Genomic DNA, 24,274 nt, shown 5'->3' with positions numbered 1-24,274 from the left:
TATAATTTTATCGTTTCAAGAATGTCCAAATTGAGTCATACATTGAGTGACATTTTAGAATGGGTACTCAGTGTAATTCTGTTGGAGGTTCATCCAGGTTGTTGCATGTATCAGTGGTTTATACCTTTTCCTTGCTGAGTAGGATTCCATAATGTAGATGTTCCATGGTTTGTTTAACCACTCAACTCTTTAAGGACATCTGGGTTATTTCCAGTTTGGGGCAGTTACAAATAAAGCTGTGATGATTATTCATGTACTGATTTTGTGTGAACACAGGTTCTCATTTCTCTGGAATAAAATGCCCAGGATGGAATTGGTGTGTAGTAGGGTAGTTGCACGTTTAGGTTTTTGGACCATTTTACATTCCCACCAGCAATGTGTGAATGAGCCAGTCTCTGCATCTTCACTAGTATTTGGTGTTGTTTCTACTTTTTATTTTAACCATTCTCCTAGGTGTGCTGGGAAGTCTCATTGTTTCTAGCCCTAAAGCCCCTTCAGGGCTCTGTGGGAGAAACATCTGCCTGCCCTTTTTTCTCCCTCCAACTTGTTCTGAGGTACAGACCCATGGCTGTGTTTCTTTCCTCCACAGGTGGATTATGAACTCTGTGAGGGGCACTGCTGGCTTTAGTTTCCTGGCCATTCCCTGAGCACAGTTGTCTGTCACTGCCTTGACATTGTGCCTTGACTGTTACATGAATAGGAAACGCTTGCTCACATTTTGGAGGCACTGGCCTCCTCAAGGGGTCATGTGAGGGGATGGGGTGGTTTTTACTTCAAGAGTCCCTGGTGGGTGGGCAGAGGGGCTCTCTGCCATGTCCTGGGCCCTGAGTATCCATCTGTGCTGAGGGAAGAAGGGCCTGCCATGTCCCATGACTGGGTCCAAAGCCTGAGGCTCCAGGTGATCTATCCTTCAAAATCAAGGTGAAGATATTCATACCCACTGTGCTTTGCTGGGCATACCAGGTGCACTGGAGCCCACATTGCAAAGTGGTGTCAAGTAGCACTGGCTTGCCCTTTGAAATATTTCTGTCATGCAGGCTCTTGCACTCTGGGCCTAGAATGGGAGGGGCAGCCCTGATGATCTCTGAAATGTCTTCTGGGCTATTCTTCTACTGTGTTGGACAGTAGGTTTTGGCTTTTGTTTAGATGGCTGACTAATCTCCCCACTGTCTTGATGAATAACTCCTAGCTTCCCATTGTGATGTCAGATCCAAACTGATGTCTTTATGAAATTTGGCCATATGCTTTGTGTATTCTCTTGAAGCTTTCCATTTCTTTTAGTTTGGATAGGCTGAGAATTCCACATTTTAAAGTTTGGCTTCCTTTTTAATTAACTGTTCCATTTTTAAGTCACTTCTCACTTCTCCATTTTACTCAAAGCTGCTCCTGCAACCCTTTGCTTAGAAGACTCATTAACCAGTTAGCCAATTTCATCCCTTACAGGTTCTACCTCTCACAACTAGGATACAAACACAATTCAACTAAGTCCTTGGCCAGTTTATAACAAGAATTTCCTTTTCTTCATTTTCCAATAACATGTTCCTCATTCTGTCTGAGACTTCCTCAGAATGGCCTTTACCATCAATAGTTCCACCAACATTTTATTCTCAACTACTTAGGTATTCTCTCTGAAGACTGAGACTTCTCTTCAGATGACTCTCCTACTTCTGAGCCCTTGCCAGAATTGTTTTTAATGGTCTATTCACAGCAATTAAGGCTTTTCCTAGTGTGCCTCTTCAGAGTCTTCCACTCTCCACCCATTACCTAGTTCCAAAGCTGCTTCCATATTTTTAGGTATTATAGCAGCATCCTCACTTCTCAGTTTCTTAGGGCTGCTATAACAAAATGCAACAAACTGGGTGGCTTATAAATGACAGGCATTTATTTCACAGATTTGGAGGCTGGAAGTGCAAGTGCCAGCCTGATCAGATGAGGGCCCTCGTTTAGGTTTCAGACTTCTCATTGTATCATCATGTGATGGAAGGGTCAAGAGATCTCTCTGTATCCTCTTTTATAAAGGCACTAATCCCATTCTGAGGATTCCACCCTCATGACCTCATGACCTCCCAAAAGCCCACCCTCTCATACTATCACTTCAGGTGTATGAATTTTGGGAGGACACAAGCATTTAAACCATAGCAGCAACCATTAGCATGGTACAATTTTATTTTTTTAATTTAATTTTTTATTTTTATAATTTACATCCAAATTAGTTAGCATATAGTGCAACAGTGATTTCAGGAGTAGATTCCTTAGTGCCCCTTCCCCATTTAGCCCATCCCCCTTCCCACAACCCCTCCAGTAACCCTGTTTTTTGTCCATATTTATGAGTCTCTTCTGTTTTGTCCCACTCCCTGTTTTTATATTATTTTTATTTCCCTTCCCTTATTTTCATCTCTTTTGTCTCTTAAAGTCCTAATATGAGTGAAGTCATATGATTTTTGTCTTTCTCTGACTAATTTCACTTAGCATAATAGCCTCCAGTTCCATCCACGTAGTTGCAAATGGCAAGATTTCATTCTGGTTGCCGAGTAATACTCCATTGTATACATATACCACATTTTCTTTATCCATTCATCCATCGATGGACATTTGGGCTCTTTCCATACTTTGGCTATTGTTGAGAGTGCTGCTATAAACACGGGGGTGCAGTGTCCCTTCAAAACAGCATACCTGTATCCCTTGGATAAATGCCTAGTAGTGCACTTGCTGGGTCGTAGGGTAGCTCTATTTTTAATTTTTTGAGGAACCTCCGTACTGTTTCCAGAGTGGCTGCACCAGCTTGCATTCCCACCACCAATGCAAAAGAGATCCTCTTTCTCTGCATCCTTGCCAACATCTGTTGTTGCCCGAGTTGTAAATGTTAGCCATTCTGACAGTGTCAGGTGGTATCTCATTGTGGTTTTGATTTGTATTTCCCTGATGAGAAGTGGTGTTGAGCATTTTTTCATGTGTTGGTTGGCCATCTGGATGTCTTCTTTGGAGAAGTGTCTATTCATGTCTTTTGCCCATTTCTTCACAGGGTTCTTTGTTTTTTTGGGTGTTGAATTTGATAAGTTCTTTATAGATTTTGGATACTAACCCTTTATCTGATATGTCATTTGCAAATATCTTTTCCCATTCCCTTGGTTGCTTTTTCGTTTTGCTCATTGTTTCCTTTGCTGTGCAGAAGCTTTTTATTTTGATGAGGTCCCAGTAGTTCATTTTTGCTTTTGTTTCCCTTGCCTCCAGAGACGTGTTGAGTAAGAAGTTGTTGCGGCCAAGATCAAAGAGGTTTTTGCGTGCTTTCTCCTCAAGGGTTTTGATGGCTTCCTGTCTTACACTGAGATCTTTCATCCATTTTCCATGGTATAAGAAACTGGTCCAGGTTCATTCTTCTGCATGTCACTGTCCAGTTTTCCCAGCACCACTTGCTGAAAAGACTGTCTTTATTCCATTGGATATTCTTTCCTGCTTTGTCAAAGATCAGTTGGCCATACATTTGTGGGTCCCTTTCTGGGTTCTCTATTCTGTTCCATTGATCTGAGTGTTTGTTCTTATGCCAGTACCATACTGTCTTGATGATTACAGCTTTGTAGTATAGCTTGAATTCTGGGATTGTGATGCCTCCTGCTTTGGTTTTCTTTTTCAAGATTGCTTTGGTTATTTGTGGTCTTTTCTGGTTCCATACAAATTTTAGGATTATTTGTTCTAGTCTGTGAAGAATGCTGGTGTTATTTTGATAGGGATTGCGTTGAATATGTAGATTGCTTTGGGTAGTATCAACATTTTAGCAATATTTTTTCTTCGTATCCAGGAGAAGTGAAAAATCTATACGCTGAAAACCTAGAAAAGCTTATGAAAGAAATTGAAGAAGACACAAAAAATGGAAAAATCATGATACAATTTTAGAATATTAATTTATCCCATAAAGATCCCTAGGGCCCATTTGGAGTCAGTCCTTACTGTTACCTCCAGCCACAGGCAACCCTGATCTTTCTGTATCTCTAAATTAACCTTTTCTGGACAGTTCATATAAACGGAATGACACAATGTAGTCTTTTGTGTTTCACTTTTTCACTTTGCATAATGCATTTTGGGTTCATTCATAATATAGCATGTATCATTAGCTCCATGTTGTAGCATATACTACATTTTGTTTATCCACTCATCATGGATAGACATTTGGAATGTTTCCAGTTTTTTGCCTATTTTGAATAATGTTGCTATGAACATTTATGCTTTATGTGAAGCGTTAAAAAGATAAACTGAGGTATAGTACATTTTTAAGAGTTTATCTGACCAAAAATCAGTTAGAATTGGGCAGTGCCAAACTGGAAGTGTTTTGAAGTGCTCTATCAACAGGAGCTATGGGAAAGACTTTTACAGAGAAAAGGGGGAAAGCAAAGTAAAAAAAATGATTTGATTGGCTATAGCTGAAGCATCTGCCTTATTTGGGAAGCCTAGTTAGCTGTTTATGATCAGTTCTTAGATTTTGATTTCTTTTTTTTTTTCAATGTTTATTTATTTGGAGAGAGAGAGAGAGGCATGGGGTGGGGTGGGGCAGAGAAAGAGGAGAGAGAGAATTCCAAGCAGGCTCTGCGCTGACATGGCAGAGTCCGGCAACACAGGGCTCAATCTCATAAACTGTGAGATCATGATCTGAGCAGAAACCAAGAGTCAGATGCTAATCAACTGAGCCACCAGATGCCCTATAGATTTTGATCTTTTAGTCTTGAGGCATTTATTATAGGCTTAGATTTTGGTTTGCTTATGTAGGCTGCTAAGGCATTAGAACCACTTCTGTATTTAATGGCCTCATTTAATTAATTTAATAGGATATATATTTTCATTTCTCTTGGGTAGATTCCTAAGAAAGGAATTTCTGGTCATATGGTAATTTATTATTTAACTTTTTAAGAAACTTCCAAACTTTTTCATGAGGGCTGCACCATTTTATATTCCCACCAGCAATATTTTATTTTATATTTTTTAATGCTTGTTTATTTTTGAGAGAGAGGAAGACAGAATCTAAAGCAGGCTCCAGGATCTGAGCTGTCAGTACGGAGCTGGATGTGGGACTCGAACCCACAGACTGCAAGATCATGACCCGAGCTGAAGTTGGATGCTTAACTGACTGTGCCACCCAGGCACCCCTCCGACTATCAGTGTTTGAGGGTTCCAATTTCTCTGCATCCTTGCCTTTCTATGAAGATATTTTGTCTCAGAAATTCCATGTCCATTTGAATTATAATTAAATAGAAAACATACTTTCATTATTCAGTGGTAACACTGAAACCTCAATTAGATTAAGCATTTGATTATGTACCTTTGGTTTAATAACAGTGTCATTAATTGGGAAGAATTGATATATGTTGTAGAACTAATGGTCTACTTTCCTCAGGATTATATGGTAAATAATTAATGACAATTTACTGCAGGCTTCCTTATAGAATATACGTTAGCCTTCTGCTTCTATTCCTGGGTCATCTAATTATTCAGGAAATGAAATTAGCTTTCATTAGAAGGCAGACTGGTGGTGTTTGTGTGTGTATTTGGGGTTTCCAGATTCTGAAATAAAAGGACCCATGATTTATATGTATTTTTAATAGATATGGTATAAAATGGCATATAGAAATAACATTGATGGATGCTAATAGCAATATAGGCTTTTTGTACATTTTAAAACCCTGTGGACTGGAATGCAATAATTTCCTATGTTCCTTTACAGATTGTTCACAGAACACTGGCAGCCATGTTGGGTTCCCTTGCAGCATTAGCAGCGCTGGCTGTGATTGGAGACGTAAGTTGTAACATTTTGAGTCAATGGCTTACCACTGTATAGAATATAAGATTCAAAGATAGTCCAACAATTAGGCATTAGCTAGTGATTTTCATTCTTTTATATGCTATTTCCACATTTCTCCCTCAGGAACCATGCTGGAGGCATGAACCAACAAACCTCATCAACATTGATGACTGTTTTTCATTTGACTTTCACACACATTTCTTATTTTGCATTTTAGCTGAGGAAAGGCTCATCGCTATGCAGTTGCTCAGGGCTGTGTAGCTGAGTGGTTAGATTTGGCTCTGGGTGCTGTCAGCCCTTGGGAACTAGAGGGGGCCATCCTTCCTGGAGCAGAGAGGTGAGAAATGGTGAGGTTGGAGTTCTGTCTTGCAGTCATCAGGAGGTCCCTGGAGATGCATATTTGGGGGTGATGGCACCACATCAGGGTCTGCATGTGGCCTGTCTGGCAGGAACATAGGAGTGAATGTAGAGAAGCAAAAGCAAGAGAGCCCAAGTGTCCACTGGAGATAGAGGCCTGCCATTGTTGAAGGAACAGTGCTGGAACTGAAGAAGGTGGCAGCACACAGAGCTGGATTTGAAAACACCTCCATATTTTTGTATCCTTTGGGTAAATACCTAGTAGTGCAATTGCTGGGTTATAGGGTAGTTAGTTCTATTTTTAACTTTTTGAGGAACCTCCATACTGTTTTACAGAGTGGCTGCACCAGTTTGCATTCCCAGCAACAGCAAAATAAATGTCAGATAAAGACAAATGCCATATGATTTCATTCATATGTGGAATTTAAGAAACAAAACAGATGAACATATGGGGGAAGTGGAAAAAAGGGGGGGGACAAACCATAAGAGACTCTTAACAATAGAGAATAAACTGAGAGTTGATGGAACCAGATAGGTGGGGGATAGTTGAGTGATGGGCATTAAGGAGGGCACCTTTTGGGATAGGCACTGAGGGTTGTATGTAAGTGATGAATCACTGGGTTCTGCTCCTGAAACCAATGTTACACTGTATGTTAACTAACTCGAATTTAAATAGAAATTTGAAAAGAAAAACATAAATCTATAGAATTTAAAGGATTTTTTCTTCAAAGTACTACTAAAGGCCATTTAGTTAGCCAAAGAATAATAACTGGTTTAAAAAACTATGTGGGGCTATGTTGTTATTCATTCATTCATTCATTCACTCATTCATTCATTCATTTTGGCTAGAGTGGGTATAAAAAAATACTAACCCTAAGGGTAAAATGTCCCAGAATGCTAAAACTTATACATAAACCACTGTTATTTTTATTAACTGTTAAGGAGTAATATAGTAGTAGCTATTTTGTTTTAGAAAACATTAATGCGGCACACATTTTGTGCTGCGGGTAGCTCCTTGGGCCACCATGCAGTCCTTTCCCAACAATGAGACTCTCAAAGTGCCCTCACTTCATACTCTGTGCTCCCAATTCCCCATGACCCCATCCTTCCCTACTCTGCAGGGTTGTTAGAAGATGGAGAGTGGATGAACAACTGGTGAGTAGGACAAGTGTATCTTTCAGTTATTGCCATCCTGGCCTCATGCTCCAATACCAAGGAAGGCATGTGGGAACTTCACTGATCTCAAGGGTCAGTCCTGCATTTCAGGCTGCAGTTCTGGAGTTGGAGTTGCTAGGGACAGGGTTTAGGAAATTTGCTTTTCTTGTTACTAAATGTATAAGCTTGACATTATAATGTCTTGGGTCATGAGTCGTTTTCATTGATGTTATACTCTAATTTTAAAAGCAAGTGGATAGTATGATTTTTGACTGTGGTCAAATGAGTGGGCTTGCTATAAAGAGTGGCACATTTTTTACAGCTATCACCAGAAGGATGATGCCTCAAACTAATTGGGAAATTTGTACTTTGATTGCAGAGACCCAGCCTGACTCATGTGGTGGAGTGGATTGATTTTGAGACCTTGGCCCTGCTATTTGGCATGGTAATTACAATCCTCTCAGTGGGACAGGGCTCCAAGCCTGCTGTAATCTGGGGCCTTCTCTTTTGCTGCCACTGCTGATAATACTTCATTATATTAAAGACATTGTACTGCTTGACAATTAGGGCTTGATTAAGAAGTGTTAGCGCAGGCCTAGCCAATTTCTCCTGTGGAGGAATGAAATGATTGGTGCTCTGGTTAGTTAGCTGGAGAATTGCAGTCTTAGTCCTGTCTGATAGTTAAATAATATTGTTGTTTAGATAACTTTGTAACATTTTTGAGTTGCTTCCCTTACAATATACAATGGATTATCCCAAATAAGTGAACCATATAAGTTTTGGTGATTGGAAAAACACCTGTAATTAAATACATGGAAAATGAAAGAAATTGAACCTAAGTAATAGTTTGTGTGTCATAAACCAATTTAACTAGAATAAGTGAAATTTGATAAGATCCTGAATATCAGTAGGAATGCCTCACATGTTCTTGAACAGACCCTACAATGGCTAAGTGGTCTGAAGGAGGGTTTTCCCTTTCTGGACAAAAGATCCACTCTGTGTAAAGCAGATTATTATGTATCTTCATTTTCCTGGCTAATATTTTATCCCCCCTGATAGTCATAAGAGAGGGCCATGCTACTCTAGGCTTCAATGTGACCCAAACTAGCTGCTTCCTCTCTGAGTGCAGTGTAAGGAGACAGGTCAGTGCTCTGAACTTAGCCTTTATAGAGAAGTTCATATTCTTGTTGGTCTTGAAAAGTATGTAGTAGAGTCTGGGCATTTGGAAGGAAGAAGGAAGACATACCAGATGTCGCATAAAAGAGGTTAAAAAAAACTTAAATGAATGATATATTAGTTTGCTGGCTCTGCCATAATAAAGTACTACAGACTGGTGCCTTCAACAACAGAAATTTATTTCCTCATACTTCTGCAGGCCAGATTTCTGAGACCAAGTCAGCAGTGCTTGTTCCTTTTGATGCCTCTCTGCGTGACTTGTAGATGATCATCTTCTCCCTGTATCTTCACATGATCTTCCCTCTGTGTGTGTCTGTGTGCTTATCTCCTCTTCTTATAAGGATACCAGTCATATTAGATTAGGGCCTCACTTTAACTTATCCTGAGGTACTGGGGTTAGGATTTCAACATAGGAATTTGTGGAGGAAAGTGGCACAATTGAGCCCATAACACATGGTTTAATTTTTTTTTTCTCAGTTGAAACCATTCAGCAAGCTCCTATGATTCTGGAACTTTGGAGGTGCAAAGATAGTTTATGTATCCAGGCTCCTGCCTTTTCCTCTTTATTTCATGGCAGTTAGCCACCCCATGGGGCCACTTAACCCTGGTCCCTGAATTTAAGTCTCTTTTGGGTAGTTTTGGCAGTAAATGTGTGGATCAGCTTCCCCACAATGATGGAAGACCACATAGGACCTACCCATTCAGTTCATGTGAAGTTTCTATTGGTGAGTGAAACACCACATTCTACAGACAGTAACAGGTGGCCATTTGGATTAGGATGAACATCGATGGTCATTATAGACAAGGTAGATATTTGTATTGAGTCTAAACTGACTTTTGGAAATTTTTGTTTTGTACTGAATATTTGAAAGATAATATTGGGCCTACTGTTTTCTAAGTACTTTAATTTACATAATTTTATCGAATTTTCACAACAGCCTTAACAAGGAATAAAACATTCAGAGGTGAGGTGAGGAAACTAAAGTACAGAGGATTGAATAATTTTTTTTGCATAAGGTTAAACTACTTCTAAATGGAAGGATTAGTACTTGAACCTGTAGCTTTTCTCTCTAAATTCAACAAATGGTATATTGCCATCATAGGAGGTGGAATAAAGAATCTTCCAGAATCTTCTCTGGGTTCTGTGATCCCAGAGAATAATCATTTCAATGTAACTGATCTTATTTGTGTCTCTTGGTCAAATTGGTGATGAAAATCTGTCACATTATTTTAGGAAACAAAATTTAACTCAGTTTAAAAATCTTAAAATATTTAATTGTTGCTTGTGTCGACATTTAGGTGCAGAAGGCCACATTCTGGCTCATTTCCCTTCCTGCTTCTAGCTTTGTGTCTGTGAGCAAGTCATCTTCCATCTCTGCCCTGTGGTTTCCTCATCTATAAAACAGAGAGTAATGGTAACACCTGATGACTTTTGTGAAGATTAGGTGGAATGATAATTTACCTGGACAAAAATAGAGGTGCAAGCCTTATAGCAAGAGGCTCTATTCAAGAAGTTACTAAGTGGACTACACTCAGCAAAAAAGCATGAAGCTTGATGAAGTGGTAGCTTTCATGCAGAGGCCTTGTAACTGATCACTCTGATGTCCTTTCAGGATGTTACACTTCTAAAAGATTCCTCTTGTCTCCTTTTTCTGTTTGCCCCACAGATGATCTTAGTAGCCATATTTTCAGAAACTGGATTTTTTGATTATTGTGCTGTAAAGGTAGGTTTGATGTGGGATTTAATATTTATGTATTAATATTTATGTATTAATTCACTGTTATTTACCATTACATATTCAGTCAATAAAGCTACCACTTAAAGCAAATATTTTAAAATTCCATCTTCCTTTACAAAATTATGGGTGTAAGTCTGGGTACAATTGCTGTCCTAAGTTAGGTGGCTCTGAGCAACACTTTGATCTTCTCAATAAACTGAAGGAGATCAAGGAAAAGAGTATTTGGGTTGAATGTTTGTGTAGCATTAGTTAAATTGGCAAGTTGAGAGCTTCATATCAAAAATTGTTTTGCATTTTAGAGCATCTAAATATTTCAAGTCATCAACTTCTGATTACTTTACTTTGTGTTGAAATAATTTCAGTGATGACTTTCTAATTATTGAACATATAAACATTCACTTTTATAACTGAAATCCTGGGAAATCCGCCAGCAAGTTCTGATGGCCAGATTCTGCACTGGTGCTATGACTCAGGGTTGGTGAGAGGAGATCTTACCATATTTTGCTAATGCAAAGGCTAGTGTTGTGCTTGATTTTCTTTTTTGAACTGGAAAGTTCTTCTAAAAGACTATTTACTCATCAAAGCCCTTTGCTTTGTCATTCTCTGAATGACAGAATTTTTGCCGTCTTTGTGTACCATCTTGCATCTTCAAATATCTGGTCTCTTCCTCTCAATGTCTTGGTACTGAAAATCCTTAAGATCTAAGTCCCTTAGATAACCAACAATCAGCAGGCTTGAGGGTCATAGCCCAGGCTGTCTAACCAAAAGGAGATTGTAAGATACTGGATAATGTTAAAGGGATAGAGGGCAATCACCTTGTGACCAGTGAACCATCAAAGGGCACTGTGAAGAAGGAGAATCAGAGGGAAGGAGGGTAAATCATGGTGGATTCAGAATGTCCAGGTACAGGCCATCACTTCCTCATCTTAGCAAATTTAGGAACTCATTGGTCTAAGTTTTAACCCACCATGTCGTGGCTATTTGGATCACTGGCTCTTATAATCTGTAATGAAAAGTCACATCTATTCTTCAACCCCACTGATCCTGGCTTGTTCCTTTCTGTGTGTGTACATCTCAGACATACCAGCTCTCTAGGGGAAGAGTGTGGGCCATGATCATCATGTTGTGTCTCATTGCCGCTGTCCTGTCTGCCTTCCTAGACAATGTCACCACATTGCTGCTTTTTACTCCTGTGACGATAAGGTATGTAGAGTGGTCCTGTATGGTGGTGTGTTCTGGTTGCTCAATCTAGTCCCCATGTTCCCTTTGCTTGTGTGCCTTGGTCCAGCCCGTGCATCCTCCAGGACTGTGGTGCTCAGTGCTCATGGCTATGGCTATGGCTTTTCCTTGTGGCCATGGCTATGGCAGGAGCAGTGGCGGCCATAGAAATATACATGGAAGTCACCAGACGTAGGCTTTGCTGTCCAGGGGTGTGGGGAAGATGGGTTCCAGGAGTTCTTATCCATTGAGATGGTCACAGGTGAAGCAGAGCAGTGTGGAAGCTCCTGCCAGATGGTCAGGGATATGTATCCAGGTGCTGGGGAAGTTGGAGCAGCCATCTTGCTCTCCTCAGGCTTGGAGGGTTATGGGACCTGGCCTGGCAAGGCTCTGCAGGGTAACTTTGGGAAAGAGAAATTCAATTTGATTCCATTTCGTTTCTTTAAATTAGACATTTCATTAATTAGACATTTATTGAACATCAGAGGCCATTTGTCTTGAATCTCTTGAAACTTGAGCTTCAGGCCTGGTCATTATGCAGGCCACTTGTAAGGCCATGGAACTATACTTTTATCTAGACTTTATGTTATTTACTTTGAAGATAGTTCCCCAGCATATCATGGCCCTTCCGTGCTTGGACCCACCATGTCCTGGTACTTGGTCGTAGGGAAACACATACTCCCTGAGTGTTCATGGGAGCAAGGTAGGTAGTGAAGGGTGCCAGACAAGTCACCTCAGCTCCACTGATCTGGGTGGTAGCATCAAAAGGACTAACCTAAGCTAGTGTTTTAAGGATTCTGTTAGATAGGAGACCCTCTTAGACATGAGGCATGAGACATAGCAAGTTCAAGTGTGTTCTGGTTGCTTAATCTAGTACCCATGTTCCCTTTGCTGGTGTGACCAAAAAGGGGCTACTTCCAAGGCTCAGGAGTAAATCTAGGTGATGCCTTTGGAATTTGAAGAATGGTGTCTCTCAGAGGTGGAGCGAATTGGAGTGGGGGATAAGGGGAGGAGAAATGAGGGTGGAGAAGAGCAGAGAACAGGCAGCGTCCCCACAAGTGCAGTCTGCAGTGTTGAGAGTTGGCTGTTGAGAGTTTGTCTCTTTCCCAAGCTCCTGCAAGCTTGGCTGCATTGTCGTGCCCCACATGCAGACAGGGATTTAGCCTTCCTGTGCAGGGGTGTGTGGCACTTCCTAGTATGTGGGGTTCTCCTGAGGGCAAATGAAGGCTGGAACAAATGTGGCTCAAGGGTGCTGTAAACTGTAACATGCGCTACTAATGGCAGACACCAAACTCTGCCTCTAGGATATCTCAAGGGCAAGAGGCAGGGCACCTTCACCCCCCTCAACCAAGGTGACTCTGCTGCTGTCACTGGTTTAAAAGCCATACTATCACCTATGCACCAGGTCCCAGAATATCATTGTGCTCTCTGATGACAGTTCCAATGAGAGCAGGCTTCCATGGGGTACCCATATTCCTGGCATTCCTGGACAGTCTAGAAAGCTGAGGGTTTTCTCAGCCTTGCTGGGATTTGTTTATATCCTCACTACTACAGAAACCAGCTTTGTAATTTTCTGTGAGTAGCAATTCTTAGTCTAAAAGTTACAGCTTTCAAGATTTAAGTGTTAGTGTATTCATATTCACTATATATATTACCATATTCTTCATGATTTTATAAGCTTAATCATGTTCTTCTGCCTTTGTCTGGGGGAGCATAGTCTTCACCGTTAAACAGCTTGGTCCATTTAGATAGGATGCCATCTCTGTGCTTGCTCTGCCATTGTTGATTAACGTACACTAATTATTTTCTTGCTTGAGGCATATCCTGGAAACTTCCTCAGCTGAGCGCTACTGCTGCTGCTGATTGGGGTCAAATCCTGTTTTTGGATTCATTCTTGGATTCATTCATTCATTCATTCATCCCCAGACACCATTCCCTCTTCAGTTTCCACATGGCTCTGTAGGCTGATCCCCTTCAGATGTACTGTTAGTTTCTCTCTGACCTGGGAGATGAAGGGAAGGACCCTTGAGTGCAGCAGCCTGGTAACCCAAGGCCCGGTTTCTATATGGAATGGAAGTAGACAGTATGGATTGGCAGGCGTGGTGGGACATGATGTGTTTCCCAAACCTTCTTTAGAGCAACACCTTTCTTTCTTTCTTTCTTTCTTTCTTTCTTTCTTTCTTTCTTTCTTCCTTCCTTCCTTCCTTCCTTCCTTCCTTCCTTCCTTCCTTTCTCTCTTTCTAATTTTTTTGAGAGAGAGAGCATGTGTGAGAGAGCACACAAGTGAGGGAGGGGCAGAGGGAGAGGGAGGGACAGAATCTCAAGTGGGCTTCACACTCAGTGGAGCAGGGCTCCATCTTGTGACTGTGAGAGATCATGACCTGAGCCAAAATCAAGAGTCAGAGGCTTAACTGACTGAGCCACCCAGGAATCCCAACATTTTTCAACTTCGGGCTTGTTGTATCCACATTGGGAGCCTGTAGACTTCTGCTGCCCAGGCCCACTCCCAGGGATTAGTCTGTCATGGGCCGAGCAGCAGGACTTTCAAAGGTTCCCAGACAAATCTTATGTGCAGTCAAGATAGGGAACCACAGCTGTAGAGTGTGTGCTCCTTCTCTAAGGAAGAAGTCTATGGATAGTATTTAGAAGGGAGGGGCAAGAAGATAGCATCTGAGAAAGGGAAAGTGGGTAATGAATTACGTTGGTAAGCTTGGTGTGAGCTACTGAGTTGTGGTGCTGTCTGCTCTGCCCCACCCCTGACTCAGAAGGGTCTGGTGGCCAGCAGACTAGTGTCAGGGCCTGCACACAAGGGACTGTGCTCCCTCCAGATCTGTGGGGGGTTGATGAGGGTACATTTTCACACTGATGTGAAACCAACCACAGGTGGGTGGTTGGTTGATTGAATTTCAAAGAAATGCAATTCTGAGGGTCAACTGTAGCTCTGTAAACATTGTCTTTGTTCATCCTCCAGCACTGCACTTCTTATAGGTGTGTGTGTGTGTGTGTGTGTGTGTGTGTGTGTGTGTGTGTGTAGTGTGCCTCCCTTATACAAACAAGTGAATTAAAAATATTTAGATTGTACAATTGAAGAGCATGGCTACTTTTATTTTCCTCCATTTGTGACAGATTATGTGAGGTGCTCAACCTTGATCCAAGACAAGTCCTGATTGCAGAAGTGATCTTCACAAATATTGGAGGAGCTGCCACTGCCATTGGGGACCCACCAAACGTCATTATTGTTTCCAACCAGGAGTTGAGGAAGATGGTATGTACAGTGTAATAGGGTTGCTTTCAATAAATATAGGTCCTAACTTACCTGCCCATTTGGCATTCTACCCAATGTGGAAGACTTTATTAGAAATTAAGCTCTTCTATGTCACTTCTTCATATTAAGTGTTATTGGTTATCTTGAGAGGGGAGATTAGGTGACTGATCCTCCAGTGTAGAGTGAAGTGGTTTGAATTGATTCATTTCAATTCTGATAAATTATTAAGAAAAGGATGGATAACATGATGTACTTAGGTGTAGGAGATGATGTTTGCATTATATTAATGGGAACTGAGGTTTCTTCCAACTAATGTTAAAAATAAAATAATCTGTCCCTCACATTTTCAATTGTGGTGGATGAATTCACTGAGGAAGAACTTAAACATTTTTTAAAGGGCCATAAAATTAAGGTCTTTAGGAATTTTTGGAAAGCTCTTATAAATATTAACATACAATTTCTTTGTATGCTAAAGTATTAGAGAGTGAAAACAGTATTTTATACATCTTAAAGAGTTTGAAATTATATAGGTTTCATTTATCATTCTTTGGTCATTAGAATTTTCTCAGTAGTTCTTCTGTGAAGTGTCAGCAAAAATGTTTCCAAATTGGTATCATTTATTTTAGATGATATGTTTATGTGTGTGTCTATGAAGTGTGCCAATATATTTGTGTGTGTTTGTGCTGTCTTCTATAAAAATATTTAAGCCTTTGAGCATAGTTCTAAGGTATTGAGATCCAGGGTATGACTTAGGTGCTTTGTCTAAACTTTAATGCTCCCTAGTTACCCTGGAAAACCAACTGGCAATACTTCACCAGGCTTCCTGTGTGAACTGAGCAGTATGCCCAGTATCATGTTATCCCAGAACACATCAGAAGGTGGCAGAGCCTTGTGATCTGTTCTAGGGGCACCTATCACCCAAGATAGGCATCATACACCTTGAAGAGAAGTATTTTTAATTTTTAAAAAACATTTGTTCATTTTTGAGAGAGACAGAGCATGAGTGGGGGAAGGGCAAAGAGAGAGGGAGACACAGAATCTGAAGCAGGCTCCAGGCTCTGAGCTGTCAGCATACACCCTGATTCAGGCCTTGAACTCATGGACCATGAGATCATGCCCTGAGCTGAAATTGATCACTCAACCACCCAGGTGCCCCTGAACAGAACTATTTTAGAGAAAGATACTGTTTTATTTTTATTTTGCAGTAATACATTTATTGTAGAAAATGTATATCATACACACAAGTTTTAAAAATTGTCATAATCTCACCATTCAGAGATAAATCCTCTTAATGATTTGGTGCATCTAGTTTCCCAGAATGTTTGTATATAGATACACATGGATGAAAAAAGATACACAGCTTCTGCTCTGCCAAGATAGAGTAACAGGGATTTACCCTGAAGCTTGAGATATCCAAAAAGAAAATTAATGAAAATTCAAAAAACAAAACCCCAAGCAAAGCAAAACCAGATAATGGTAATCAAGATACAGGGCATCAGACAAAAAAATTACAGTGTTTTTTGAGAATTGGGAAGCAAATGAGGTGAACCCTATCATTGCCCCAGTTCACTGCCTTGAGAGAGTTTCCAGGATGCAGTACAGAGAGGGAAAAACCCATGTGGAGCTCATCAGACTGCCCGAGTTCAGGAGACAGAACTGAGAGTCTGGAGAGACCAAGGTTAAGATGTCTTTTTTGGTGAATTCTCCAAATACTTAAGGAAGAGATAATGCTATAATACCAATTCTACATAAAGCTTCACAGTAAATTAAAGAGGAGAGAATACTTTCCAACTCATTCTACGAGACCCTGACACCTAAAGGGAACAAAACCAATATAAGAAAAGTATTAACAAATGTTTTATGAACATAGATTTTTGATTTTTAATTTTTAAATGTAATTAAAAAAAATATCATATCCAATTTAATAATATGTAAAATGGATAATATATCATAACCAAGTAGAATTTATCCTAGGAATGGAAGATTGGTATGATATTTGAAAAACCAATCAGTGTAATTTACTAACAAACTAAATGATAAAGTTCATATAAAAACTAAAATAATAACAAACTAAGTAATAAAGTTCATCTATTGAGATGCGGAAAAATATTTGGCAAAATCCAACATCCATTACTGCTTAAAAATCTCTCAATAAACTAGAAAATAAGAGAACTTTATAAGTCCAATAAGGAGCATTTCTGAAAACACTACAGATAGCATAATACTTAGATGTGAATGCCTCTTCCTTAGATCAGAAACACGACAAAGATGTCCATTCTCACCACTTCAATGTAAAATTTTAGTGGGGGCTCTAGCTGATACAATAAGAAAAGAAATACAAACCATCCATATCAGAAAGGAAGAATTGAAAGTCTTTACTTACAGATGACACGACTGTCCATGTAGACAGTCTGAAAGAATCTGTAAAAAAGCTTCTAGAAATAATAAATTTGACAAGTGTGCAATAAAAGATCAATATAGAAAAATTAGTGGTTTTCTATATTCTAGCAGTATACAATTGGAAATTAGCATTGATATATAAAATACTTTAGGGTAAATCTGACCAAACATATGCAACACCTGTATACTGAAAACTATAAAATATTATAGAGTAATTAAAGATCTAATTAAATGGTAGGGATACTTTGTTGGTGGATCAGAAGACCCAATATTGTTAACATATCAATCCTTCCCAGATTGATCTACAGATTTATACAATCCCTATCAAAACCATAGCAGGTTTGTTGTTTTTGGTAGAAATTGACAGATTGATTCTAAAATTTATTTGGAAACTCAAGTGTCCAGAATGTCCAAAAATAACTCTTAATGGGAAGAACAAATTGGGAGGGCTAGTGCTACCTAATTCCAAGATTTATTATAAAGCTACAATAGTCAAGACAGTGTGGTATTAGCATCACTAAAAGTAAATAGGTAAATGGGACAAAGTAGAGTCTGGATATAGACCTCCACATAGATGAACAAATGATTTTTAACAAACAAAGGTGGAAAGCCAGTTCAGTGGAGAAAGAATTGTTTTGGTTTTTTTTTTCACAAATGGTTCTGGAACAAATTGGACATTCATATGCAAGAAAAATGAACATCAATCCACACTTCCCAATTTACCTAAAAACTAACTCATAAGTGGATCACAGACATAAATGTAAAAGCTAAAGCCTTAAAAGTTCAAATAGAAAACTATAGTAAAATAGGTATAGAAATAGTTCAAGTAAGAGTATGGCTACTCCATTTCATTAGATTGTTTTTAGAACTTGGCTTTCAGTTTCTTTTATTTGTCTCTCCTTTTTTCTTCTTCTTATGACAACATATAATGAATTAATGCAACAGCTTAGCTGTCCCTGGCGAGCATCACATTAGTATTAATGTAAAATCCTGAGCATGATGTTTTTTTTGGCACAAACTGAGTTAACTCTGCATCATTTTAAGCCTTCTTTTAGAGTCCTAAATCTGAATGCTCTGAACTAAACAGTAGAATGTGACCCTAGATGGACTCTGAGTCCTGGGCCTCTACCAAGTCATATAGAAGGCTGAAGGGACAGTCTGTTATACTAGTTCCACATTCCTCCATGACATGCTGGCATGCTCTTATAAATATCCAGAGTTTAAATATGACAGTAAGTGAGAAATGTCAGGTTTTCATAAAAATTCACAGAGGGCCGTGGAGGTGAGCACCCTCTCTGCATTGAGGCTGAGCCTAGGCTTCTCACACAGCTTTGTGCCCAAGTGACATCCTCTGGGGAAATGGCTTTAGGGCTATCCTTGTTTTATGGAAGACGGAGTTCCTTGTCTTCTACTTAATGACTTGAATTTTTGGGTTAAACTGTGTATCATAGGAAAGGTATCTAATGAATGTTCTCTTGTAGATAACCAAGTGTGGTTTTAATTTATTTTATAGTAGCTCAGAGATAAGAGAATACTTATTTGTATAGAGACACAAATGAACTTATTGCTCCAGGGATAGTGTCTTCAGCAGAGATTAATTTATTAAACCTCATTATCAATGATAGCACAGCCACACATTTGTGTGCACATTTATTCTGCATTATTTGGTTGTTTATGAACTGAACTAGGAAGAAAAAAGATTATAAAATAAAAATTAATTTTGAAATTAATTTTTAAAATATTAATGAATAAAGTTAATACTCCATATGTAATTCAGAGGAGTTATAAAAAACAGTACTGGACTTTGGAACAGTAAAAGAAGTCACATAAGAAAATTCTTCCACATTCCTGAGGATTAGGAAGAAGTTACAGGGAGTTATGAAGAAAGTTCTTCCAACGTACCCTTCTATACCCTGTTCACTCCTCCCAGATCTCTTAGGATGGTTCTTTGTTTGTGGGATTTCCAGTACTGAACAGGTAGGTGGGGAAAACTTCCAGGGTCCTTCTACACTGTAGTAGGACTTTCAATAATGCCTTGTTCCTTCATCTCCCAGTGGACTAACAGGGATGTAATCCTTTGCTCGTTACATTTACTCCTTTATGCTTGTTCTAGGGAGACTTATCAGTGTTGAACACAACTGTTTAACTATCTTTTAAATAACAGTTGAAAAATTTGTTTAGGGGAGCCATGTCCCCTGTGCTTCTGAATGACATCTCATAGGTCAGAGGAAGGCTTTCTCCATGGTGTCCCAGAGAAGTGTACACTGGGACATTCCTCAGGGCTTTCACACCATGAAGTATGCATGCTGGGGTGTTCTTTTGCTGCTCTTCCACCACCATTTTCTTCCACTCCATCAGCTGACAACTTTGATGCTGTCACTCTCTGCTGTTTCCTGCTCTGCCTTTCCTATCACTTCCTCTTAGTTTCCTTTGTGGGTTTTCTGATTCCACATGGCTCTCCAATATCTGTGGGCCTTGGAGTTCTGCTTTTTTTAAATTTTTTTTTTTTTTTACAATCTTTCCTCTTGGGTCAACATTCTGTAGTAGACCTCATGCCCTCTATGGTCTGCTTTGTCTTCTGTGTGTTGGGATGACCCATTTCTATGCCTTTTCCAGAGGTTTCTACCTTCCTCAGATCCATGTATATCATGACCTCTGCTCCACATACTCCATGTATCCTCATATTAAGGATGTACCACACCAGATCCCTCCTGTCATCACACCCACTCTATAGAGCTGGGGTCTTCTACTTATTGAGTATCCAGATATGATTCAATCTTAAAATTACACTATGATATTTATGAAAACATACAGCAAATTCAGCTAAGCCATTCTCCAACCCAATTGACTGTTTTGACTTTGTTCCAGAGTTAGCCTGAAAGCATGACCCCTAGAAAATGATATTGGTGGGCCAAGAGTTACTCTGCCAGATGATACATATAGCCCCTTTGAATATATATAGTTTATGAAGCCATGGATGTTCTAATATGATTCTGAGGGGGATACTTTTTTCATAGTTTTACATGCCTCAAATTTTGACCACTTCCACTGTTAAATGAGGACTTTGTGGAAAATTAATAAGAACATAGATAAGTGGATCCCAAACCAAAACAGTACAAAACAAGACTAAAGGGGACAAAATAAAACCAGCACCTTGCAAGACAGGGCTGCATTTAAGCATTGTATTGATGGAAGTGTAATAGTGGGTGGTTTTGTTACTGAGAACATTAAGGAGAAGAGTGTAGGAAATTACAGAGGCACATAAAGCAGCAGGTAGGGCCAGATACACGCACCTAATAAGCTTAGTGAAAATATTTGCATCCCGTGATATATTTCATCTGCCTGTATTATTCTTAAATTTTTCAGCTGCGATTTTCCCACTCTGCATTGTTCTTACTTGATAAATCCACCCATTACAACTCTGGTAGCAACCAAATACTTCCACTCAAAGTTGTATTGTTTTGTTGTGAAGGCCTCCTAGGACCCCCTTAGTCTTTTTCTTTCTTTAACCCACCCCTCACTTTTGTTTTCAATTTCCCCATAGTTTCTAACAGGACAAAAAATTTATAGTTAATATGTTTAAAAAAAGGACCCAGAATTACTCAGGATACAAATACCTCTGCCTTAGTAGTCACCTTCCTTCAAAAAATATTAATTATATTCTATGACTGTGTTGGTATAAAGACAAATATATTCATATATTATTTTAGGCCATTTTCTTTGACTCAAAAGTTCTTCTTTTGCTTTTTTCCCAGTTTCTATTTAAATTCCAGTTTGCTAACATACAGTGTAATATTAGTTTCAGGAGTAGAATTTAGTGATTCATCACTTAGAAACAACACCCAGTGCTCATCACAATGAGTGCCCTCATCAATACCCATCGTTCATTTAACCCATCTCCCTGCCCACCTCCCCTCCAGAAGCGCTTTTTGCTTTTAATTTTATAAGACATTAAAAGATTTTGAGGTGTCCCTGAAAGTTTTGTGGACTTTTTTAAACTAGATGTTTGGGGCATGAGTTCTATAGATGAACACCAAGTCCAAGGTAATATCCTTATTGAAGAACTACCAGAAAAATGGTGAAATCTTATATGGCCATTAAAAACATTCTTTGAGTCCCACCTCTTTTGTAGGTTTCTTGCTGTCTATGTATGAATGAATTCATACAGCTCCGTCTATCGTTCATAATGCTGTTTTCCCGGGTAACTACTGAACGTGCAGATAACTAACTGTAAGAGATTAAGAACTTCAGATTATTGTACAAGTGTCAAGCCTAAACTCTGACACAACCTTATCGATAATGGCTTCTAGTTATAATATACCTTTAGTAAATTTAGAAGTGGTTTTAGATATTTTCTAGAAGTGAAAAGGACAAATAAATTTTAATAAGCAACAATATAGTAAATATTTCTCCTCCTAATGCAGACCTTTTGAAGGTGGTCTTTCTGACCCCTGTCTTGGGCACTGTCTCTCAAGGTACTCACTTACATTCTCTGGGACTTGCCCCTCTAGCCCCCTGAGTGTACCCCCCCACCCTGAGGTGGAGAGACTTGCCCACATTCTGTGTGAGCACATATATCTGCCACACTACTGTGGTCCTTCCTGCCCTGGAGTAGCCCCCCATACCTGCGCTTTGTCACTGGGCTTCTAACCTCCTTTGTGGCACCAGTGGTCCATAGACACTGCAGATAAAACCTAGAGTTCTCACCAGTGAGAAGTTGGTTCTCATGGACAACTTCATGGGGACAACAACTTTATCTGTCATGCTGGGGGCTCAGGGATCACCTTCACCATACCATTGAGGTATAAGCACTGAGTAAAAGAAAGACAAAACCAGCCAATGATGCTGCTGACTTGTTCCTTGACAGATTAACCGAGTGGAGATTTTATCCCCAAAGAGAGGTATCCTCAGCAGCTGACCATGGCAGATAGTTCTGCAGACAGGCAAAGGAAGTGTGAAGAGTTGGAGAAGTTCTTTCCTGGACCCCTTGTGGACAGTAGGGACACTCTGAACCACCTCAGTCCTGATGGCCACTGGTCTCCCTATAGAGGGCTGTGCTCTCCAGCCAAGGATGCTCTTTCACATAGATAGCAGGGATTTAAATGAAATATTTACAAAAACCAAGTTTATCTTGAAATGGGCAAATATTGCCACATAGTTTTATGTTTTGCCCCTGTCAGTCTTTATTTGTCCTGGGAGAATGTGTCAGTCCTGTGTGGTGAAGGTAGACCCAGTTAAGATTAAGAGTGTCTGTGATAGCCTGTTTTTGTTTTCTCCTAAGGTTGATTGTTTTTCGGGTTTGAATTGGTTTATCAGTATGAAAGAAACAAACCTTAAGCATTTTCAATATTGTAAAGAAGAGTACCTGTTCTTCCTTGGGTGTTGTGCTGGACTTTGTGGCCCTTGTGCTAACATCCACCATACTGATGTGCCTATCCCTGCTGGGTCTCGGTGTTATGCCCTCCCTGGATCCCTCATGTGGGGGTGATCCCTGAAGAGGGAGCTGTGCTATCTGTTATTTCAGGGGAAAGTCCTATCTGTCATTTCATTTCCTCTTTTCTATTTCTAGGGCCTGGACTTCGCAGGATTTACTGCACACATGTTCGTTGGGATTTGCCTCATTCTACTGTTCTCCTTTCCACTCCTCAGACTCCTTTTCTGGAACAAAAAGCTTTATAACAGGGAGCCCAGTGAGATTGTTGGTGAGTATGAACACCTCCTCATACAGCCTTAGGGTTTACTATTATAATATTATCTTTTTCCAGAAGAAATTGCCACAGAAAGGCAGGAGTTTTCTTACATGCTGAGATATGTTCCCATCTGCCTCCTGGTATGCACTGTGCTTTCAGGGGCTTTAAATCCATGGACCTCTTTAGTTTTCTGTAGAGTGAAATGTGGGAAGCAATGGCTTCTGTTTCTAGTTTGCATTCCATGACATCATTAGACCACATGTATACAATATAAGTAGCATAGTATAGAGACTTTAGTGTTCAAATATGTCATACTTTGTGATTAAATGTGATTACAGGGGCGCCTGGGTGGCTCAGTCGGTTAAGCGTCTGACTTCAGCTCAGGTCATGATCTCGCGGTCCGTGAGTTCAAGCCCCACATCAGGCTCTGGGCTGATGGCTCAGAGCCTGGAGCCTGCTTCCGATTCTGTGTCTCCCTCTCTCTCTGCCCCTCCCCCGTTCATGCTCTGTCTCTCTCTGCCTCAAAAATAAATAAACGTTAAAAAAATTAAAAAAAAATGTGATTACAAAAGTGACAACATAATCCAACACAGAGGACGATGTACCATGTCAGTCAAGAATGTATCGGCGAGGCACCAGGCAGCAGGAAGAGGGCTCATGACCATCTTATGGCTTTGCATTTTTCTCACCTAAAATTTTGGTAAATGTTTTATTGAGAACATTACTGATGAGGATATGTTAGAAGCAAGAGATTATTTGGGAAATAGCCATCCTCTCCTCAGCCAGACCAATATAGGACATTGCGCAGGTTGCCTGGGTAACAGAGCACATCTGGGTGACAGGAGTACATTAACAAAGGTGCATTTCTTTCTCTGTAGTTTCAGATGGTGTGGTGTCGTCACAGAGCTCATAGATTGTATATTTACCTCTCTCATCCTGTTATTACTCTGTCCTTGTGTTGTACAGGACTTCAGGTTTTATCTTTAGTAAGATAACAAAATACCATTTTTGTATGAATAGGTAAGGATCTATAGGTTTTGTTACCAGCCCTCCTGCTCATCAGATGTGACTGTATTTGGCAGATTTGCCTTTCTTTCATTCATGACTTTTGTATTCAGAATTTGACAATTTTTGTTCTAGTTTGGAAAACATTATCTTATATACCCTCTCAAGAGTCATCCATATAAAACAAGCTTGTTCTTAGTAAAATGTAGTCATCCACCTCTTCCAGAGAAATGGAATGATACACAGAAATGTCTATTTTAAGAAATGCTTATTGACCAAATGTACAAAACATTGGAGTGTCCTTGTGGATGTAGAAATGGTACTTTAAACATGACCAAGCAGTAAGAAATTCTGGGTGGACCCTCCGCCTAACTCCAACTGAAGATGATGTAAGTGCAGGACAAGTGGGAACATTTCCTGTGCTTCAGATGCTCATGGGGCACTAGGATTGGCATAGGCCCCACCCAACAGGACCTGAACT

General features: G+C 39.8%; 1 protein-coding gene across 1 annotated transcript in view; it reads left to right on the top strand.

Moving 5' to 3' along the window:
• The window catches only part of OCA2 (OCA2 melanosomal transmembrane protein), a 504,528-nt gene that overhangs the window by 161,865 nt on the left and 318,389 nt on the right, over positions 1-24,274 (top strand). The window contains exons 10-15 of the mRNA XM_043554904.1: positions 5,711-5,782; positions 7,680-7,745; positions 10,144-10,200; positions 11,294-11,418; positions 14,560-14,698; positions 22,668-22,800. Of these exons, the coding sequence (XP_043410839.1) occupies positions 5,711-5,782; positions 7,680-7,745; positions 10,144-10,200; positions 11,294-11,418; positions 14,560-14,698; positions 22,668-22,800 (592 nt within the window). The remainder of the gene's footprint in view (positions 1-5,710; positions 5,783-7,679; positions 7,746-10,143; positions 10,201-11,293; positions 11,419-14,559; positions 14,699-22,667; positions 22,801-24,274) is intronic.

This window comes from Prionailurus bengalensis, chromosome B3 (assembly GCF_016509475.1).
Source record: "Prionailurus bengalensis isolate Pbe53 chromosome B3, Fcat_Pben_1.1_paternal_pri, whole genome shotgun sequence".
Lineage (NCBI taxonomy): Eukaryota > Metazoa > Chordata > Mammalia > Carnivora > Felidae > Prionailurus > Prionailurus bengalensis.
Note: the sequence above shows the minus strand (reverse complement) of the source record. Positions and strands in the feature narration are given on the sequence as shown.